The 7,094-nt window shown below is 32.1% G+C and overlaps 1 protein-coding gene across 2 annotated transcripts in view; it reads left to right on the top strand.

Moving 5' to 3' along the window:
• Window positions 1-480: 480 nt before the first annotated feature.
• LOC145729825 (uncharacterized) overlaps window positions 481-7,094 on the top strand; it is a 133,219-nt gene continuing 126,605 nt past the window's right edge. Inside the window, exon 1 of one of the 2 annotated variants that reach the window (XM_081980750.1) lies at window positions 481-719. In XM_081980750.1, coding sequence (XP_081836876.1) covers window positions 706-719 — 14 coding nt within the window. In that variant the 5' untranslated portion in view covers window positions 481-705. Of the gene's footprint in view, window positions 720-4,496; window positions 4,694-7,094 lie in introns of those variants that run through there. The other variant, XM_081980749.1, reaches the window with a different exon arrangement.

Genomic DNA, 7,094 nt, shown 5'->3' with positions numbered 1-7,094 from the left:
TAACCTGCTTATTTGCTACACTTTGTATAAGCTTTTATACATCAATGGATAGCTAATGAAATGAGCTTTTTATTGACATATAAAAGTTGATTGATTAGTACCGCTGGAGACCGTCAAAATTTTTTAAAGTAAAATTACAAAATTCATATTTCTTCCTTGTTTTTCAACGGATTTCATTGAAATTACCAAACTTTTTTATTTTTTTATTAATTTTATTTATGTTTATATTTCATTGATTGGGGAAAAATATTGTATGATAATTTTTTTTTTAATATAATTTAGACCTTTTCAATTTTATTAATAATACTAATTCCCAAGTAATACCCACTAATTCCTACAGTTTGTACACTATAATGCCCTAGTGGTTTACCCTTCGGTTAAAGGGCAGAAAAGACGCTTTCCGCATGTGTTAGGTGATTTTTACACCATAATGATGATAGATTTCACTCTAGAATAGTCCTACTTAGAAATGATTATCCTCCCCGTGATATTCAATAAACTCACAATTTTAAAAAAACATTTTTGAAGACAAAGTTTCTGAGATATTTACTTTTGAAAACTACACGCGTTTGACACTAATCGCAGCTTGATTATTTGGTGGTGTGTTTAAAGAGATCGTAACAAGTGAAGAAAAAAAAAGTGAAATATTTGGTTTTCTAACAAGCAAAATAGTGTTGAAGCTTGCTGGAATCCGCAGCTGACATCATGCATAAAGAAAGGTCAGTTAAATCCAAATAATGGACAGGATTTCCGTTTTAATAACTAATTCTACTACAAACACCAAAACCCTGTCACAGCTGTTTACTTTACCTATTCATTACCAACTAGTTTTAGTAGATGATTTTTAATCTTTCAGTAGAAAATAAGTACAATAATTGAGATGTAGCTGGAATAATAAACGTTTTAGAAAAAAAAAACCACAAAAACGAAACATGTGTACCTTAGCGTGTGTGCGAAGCTGCTTTCAAGATTACATTAAAGATATATCAGCCGGCAGTTTGCTCTCGGAAAGTAGAGCAAACAGGATTGTATTAATGCAAACTTGTACATTGTTTTAGCTGCACAATTTGTACTGAAGCTGTAGCTTAAGAGCTTTTTTAATAGTAATTCAAAACTCTAAACTGATCCTTAAATGACGTGCTAGTTTTTATAGAAACATCTCAAAAATACAAAAACAAGTCTGATAATGAAAGTTATCCAGGCTTATAAGTTGTGGTCCAATGGAATTTCTCGATGTTCTCTTTCGTACCTCTGGACAATGACTGAAACGTCTTCTTTTGGTCATGATTATCCTCTCCTTGATTTCCATAAACTAACATTTTTGAAGAGTGTTGTTGTGTTGAGTGATTTATGGATAGTCTGATAATGAGTTTTATAAAATCATGCAGAAACGTACACTTTTTTGCACTAGTGCAACAAAGTCTTTTTTGTATTATGCTACATTTGCTGTGCTTTTGTCGTCAAACAAGTCGATTTTATAAAAAAAAATGTTGTATGCAACCAATGCAAAATAGTTAACAAGTGCGGAAAGTGATACTTACCTGCACGAGACTCTGTGCAAGCAGTTAAAGGCGAGGGGTAAACCGCTGAGTAAAATTTTGTACACTAATTCCTCCATTTTAGTACACTAATTTGTAAATAATTAACCTAACCTAACCTAACCTAACCTTTTTTAATTAAAAAAAGTAAAAATCATAAAATACTAGCAACGAATTAATCGAAATGGTGTTTTTTTTTGTATATTTTTTCATTTTTTTCTGTATATTTTTTTATTTTTGTATTCTACGTCAAATTCTAGACATATTTCGTGTATTAATGTCAGATCCGTTTCTGAGATATTTACCATTTTATGTGAAATTTGATATTTTCGGTCTCATATCAGGAAAGGTTCTTGTGTTTTGTCATGTTAGACAAGGTTTGTTCTAGGAATGAGTGCAGAAAAACGTCAAAATATATAATACAGTGTGGTCAAAAAATCAGTTCTAAAAAAGGGCCGAAAATCTAAAAATCTCTCTTCCAATAAATAACCGAATTAATGAAGGTTTATGTAGTAGTTGACAAATTTAGTAAAAACTGTCTTTACTGTCACACACAACACTTTGTATAGACTTTTATATGTCAATGGATAGAAAATAAAATGGGCTTTCAAAAAATATATATACACACATGATAGGTTGCTTCGTTTGGCCGCCAGAGGGCTCCAAAGCTAACTAACAATCAAGGACAACATTTTCCTTGATTGTTATCGCTCTAATATCTTTAAAGGATTTTTTTTTAAATCGGGCAGATACGGCCCTGATATTTGGCACAAACCTAACAGAATGATTGCCAAATCTAGAATAGTAGCAAAACTGTAGAAATACAATCATTAAAGTCGATTTTCGCTTGCACTAACCTGGCCAACGTAACGCAAAACCCATTAGGATAGTAGGGTGTTTCAAGCAAATTTGACCCTTACGAAAATAGTCATTTGGAAAAACAGTTTTTCAAAAAATTTCCAAGCATTACGTCGTGGTAGATCTAGTAAGTCACGTGACCGTGTTTTCCTAAGTTTTAGTCAAATTAGCCTTCAACCAGTCAAAAAATGTTTGTGGTGCATCCTTTCACTAGATCGTAAGTAACGCACGTGTGTTTGTAGCACTTTGTATGTACCTTTATATGTCGATGGACTAATAAAATGAGCTTCCTATTGACGTATTAAAAATTGATTGGTTATCGCCCATTAGGGGGCGTCAACGTTGGCCAATTTTTTTGGGGTACCTTTTTGTTTAATCCTTAAAAACTCGCTTAATTGCACTACTTTTAGTAGAGTTTTATACGTCAATGGATAGCCAATGAAATGAGCTTTCTAAAAATATCTCAATTTGGGTTGACAGGTTAGACGGTTTGGCCGCTAGAGGGCGTCAAATTTGACCAATTTTTTTATCACTTTTTTGGTACATCCTTTTGTTTAATCCTCAAAAACTCACTTAATTGCACTATTTTTAGTAAAGTTTTACACGTCAATGGATAGCCAATGAAATGAGAATTCTAAAAATATCCCTTTTGGGTTAATGGGTTGGACGGTTTAGCCACTAGATGGCGTCAAAGTTGACTAATTTTTTCATGACTTTTTTGGTTAATTTTTTTGTTCAATCGTCAATAACAAGCTTATTTGCTACACTTTGTATACGCTTTTATACGTCAATGGATAGCTAATGAAATGAGCTTTTTACTGATATATAAAAGTTGTTGATTAGTACCGCTGGAGACCGTCAAAATTTTTGAAAGTAAAATTACAAAATTCATATTTCTTCCTTGTTTTCCAACGGATTTCATTGAAATTACCAAACTTTATTAATTTTATTTATGTGTATATTTCATTGATTGGGGAAAAATATTGTATGATAATTTTTTTTATAATATAATTTGGACGTTTTCAATTTTATTAATAATTCTAACTAATTCCCAAGTAATGCCCACTAATTGGTTTACCCCTCGGTTAAAGGGCAGAAAAGACGCTTTCCGCATGTGTTAGGTACAACCTTTTTTCTACGACTATCAATTAATCTTTTAACTTTTCCACACTAGAGGGGTAAAGTTACTTTTCCGCACTAATTTTTTCTTCGCTTAAACATATCACAAAAAGGTTAGTGAAAATAGGTATGTCGCTCTACAGATATAAACTTCAAAATTGCAGGTTTATTATTCATTTGTTGTAAATTAATCTTGCAATGGGGAAAAGTTCCTTTACCGCCCTCAATCTTCTTTCCTATATTCCATCGTATTATGTTTGAGTCTTCTATAAGACTAAATAGTGTTAATCCCAAAGTTAAACTACGAAATTAGAGCAAATGCGAGAACTGAACAGGATTTTAGTGTTAATAATGTATGTATGTCGATTTGATATTATTAGTTATAGGTAAGCTAAAGTTTACAAAGTAAAATAATGGTTTTCAGAAAATACGAATTTAGAAAGTCAATTTTATGATATCAAACTGAACTTGAACACTAGATTTCCAACCAATTTATAGAGAAATTGCTGATTACATAGATAAGAAAGTGTTTTACAGGGTTTCAAACAGAAAATTTTGTTCCAACATCCTGCATTATGTTACTAACAAATCAAAGTATACCAACAATACGTTAATAACAAAAACTTCAAATTTGACAAATTATTTCCCTTTATGGATGTGGAACTGTTGAATCTCAAGTCCTTTAGACAAACAAACTGAAAGAAAAATGGATCACAAAATGAATGTCGTCTGCGTAGAAGCTTTATCTTAAAAATGGCACTTTTTATATGCCAGAGGCACTTTGCACAGGAAAGCTAAACTTTTCTGGCTGGATAATTAATAGCAACCTTTTAGAGCCAAATTGATGCCCTCAATGCCACTAATGCGATGATTTTTACACCATAATGATGATAGATTTCACTTTAGAATAATCCTACTTAGAAATGATTATACTCCCCGTGATATTCAATAAACTCAAAATTAAAAAAAAAAACATTTTTGAAGACAAAGTTTCTGAGATATTCACAACTTTTGAAAACTACACGCGTTTGACACTAATCGCAGCTGGATTATTTGGTGGTGTGTTTAAAGAGATCGTAACAAGTGAAGAAAAAAATAAGTGAAATATTTGGTTTTCTAACAAGCCAATAGTGTTGAAGCTTGCTGGAATCCGCAGCTGACATCATGCATAAAGAAAGGTCAGTTGAATCCAAATAATGGACAGGATTTCCGTTTTAATAACTAATTCCACTACAAACACCAAAACCCTGTCACAGCTGTTTACTTTATCTATTCATTACCAACTAGTTTTAGTAGATGATTTTTAATCTTTCAGTAGAAAATAAGTACAATAATTGAGATGTAGCTGGAATAATAAATTAGAAAAAAAAAACCACAAAAACGAAACATGTGTACTTTAGCGTGTGTGCGAAGCTGCTTTCAAGATCACATTAAAGATATATCAGCCGCCAGTTTGCTCTCGGAAAGTAGAGCAAACCGGATTGTATTAATGCAAAGTTGTACATTGTTTTAGCTGCACAATTTGTACTGAAGCTGTAGCTTAAGAGCTTTTTTAATAGTAATTCAAAACTCTAAACTGCTCCAATAAACACTTTTGAAGAGTGTTGTTGTGTTGAGTGATTTATGGATAGTCTGATAATGTTTTTTATAAAATCGTGAGATCATAATCAGAAACGTACACTTTTTTGTACTAGTGCAACAAAGTCTTTTTTGCATTATGCTACATTTGCTGTGCTTTTGTCGTCAAACAAATCGATTTTATAAAAAAATGTTTTATGCGACCCATGCGAAATAGTTGTTTACCTAACAAGTGCGGAAAGTGGTACTTTCCTGCACGAGACTCTGTGCAAGCAGTTAAATGCGAGGGGTAAACTGCTTACTAAAATTTTGTACATAATTCCTCGATTTTAGTACACTAATTTGTAAATAATTAACCTAACCTAACCTAGCCTAACAATACTCACTAACTTCCTGAATTATCACAATTGGAGAGTCTAAAAAAACCTTTTTTAATTAAAAAAAAGTAAAAATCATAAAATACTAGCAACGAATTAATCAAAATGGGATGCCCTGTATATTTTTTCATTTTTGTATTCTACGTCAAATTCTAGACATATTTCGTGTATTAATGTCAGATCCGTTTCTGAGATATTTTCCATTTTATGTGAAATTTTATATTTTCGGTCTCATATCAGGAAAGGTTTTTGTCATGTTAGACAATGTTTGTTCTAGAAATGGGTGCTGAAAAACGTCAAAATATATAATAGAATGTGGTCAAAAAATTAGTTCTAAAAAAGGGCCGAAAATCTAGTTTTTCAAACGGAACACATTCTTCTGTCTAATTCTCTGTTCAAAATTAAAGAAATTTGTATTAGGCCACTAATTAAAAAAAAATAAAATAAACAAATAAAAAAATAATAATAAATAAAAATAATAATAATATATAATTTAATTTTTTTTTAAATTGATACATTGAACCCCTGTAACTGTCAAAATAACCGAATTAATGAAGGTTTATGTAGTAGTTGTCAAATTTAGTAAAAACTGTCTTTATTGTCACACACAACACTTTGTATAGACTTTTATATGTCAATGGATAGAAAATAAAATGGGCCTTCAAAAATATATATACACACATGATAGGTTGCTTCGTTTGGCCGCCAGAGGGCTCCAAAGCTAACTAAATGTTTTCCTTGACTGTTATCGCTCTAATATCTTTAAAGGATTTTTTTTTAAATCGGGCAGATACGGCCCTGATATTTGGCACAAACCCAAAACACAATGATTGCCAGATCTAGAATAGTAGCAAAACTGTAGAAATACAATCATTAAGGTCGATTTTCGCTTGCACTAACCTGGCCAACGTAACGCAAAACCCATTAAGATAGTGGCGGTGTTTCAGGCAAATTTGACCCTTACAAAAATTGTCGTTTTTCAAAAAATTTACAAGCATTACGTCGTGGTAGATCTAGTAAGTTACGTGACCGTGTTTTCCTAAGTTTCTATAGTCAAATTAGCCTTCAACCAGTCAAAAAATGTTTGTGATGCATCCTGTCACTAAACCGTAAATAACACACGTGTGTGTGTGTGTAGCACTTTGTATGTACCTTTATATGTCGATGGACTGATGAAATGAGCTTCCCATTGACGTATAAAAATCGATTGGTTAGCCGTTTGCCCACTAGGGGGCGTCAACTTTGGCCATTTTTTTTGGGGTATCTTTTTGTTTAATCCTTAAAAACTCGCTTAATTGCACCACTTTTAGTAGAGTTTTATACGTCAATGGATAGCCAATGAAATGAGCATTCTAAAATATCCCTTTTGGGATAATCGGTTGGACGGTTTAGCCACTAGAGGGCGTCAAAGTTGACTAATTTTTTCATGACTTTTTTTGGTGCATTTTTTTGTTCAACCGTCAATAACTAGCTTATTTGCTACACTTTTATACGTCAATGGATAGCCAATGAAATGAGCTTTCTAAAAATATCCCAATTTGGGTTGACAGGTTAGACGATTTGGCCGATAGAGAGAGCGTCAAATTTGACCAATTTTTTGATCACTTTTTTGGTGCATTTTCTT

The sequence above is a fragment of the Ips typographus genome, linkage group LG5 (genome assembly GCF_016097725.1).
Source record: "Ips typographus isolate SLU linkage group LG5, UJ_Ityp_2.0, whole genome shotgun sequence".
Lineage (NCBI taxonomy): Eukaryota > Metazoa > Arthropoda > Insecta > Coleoptera > Curculionidae > Ips > Ips typographus.
This window is presented reverse-complemented; position numbering and strand designations above follow the sequence as displayed.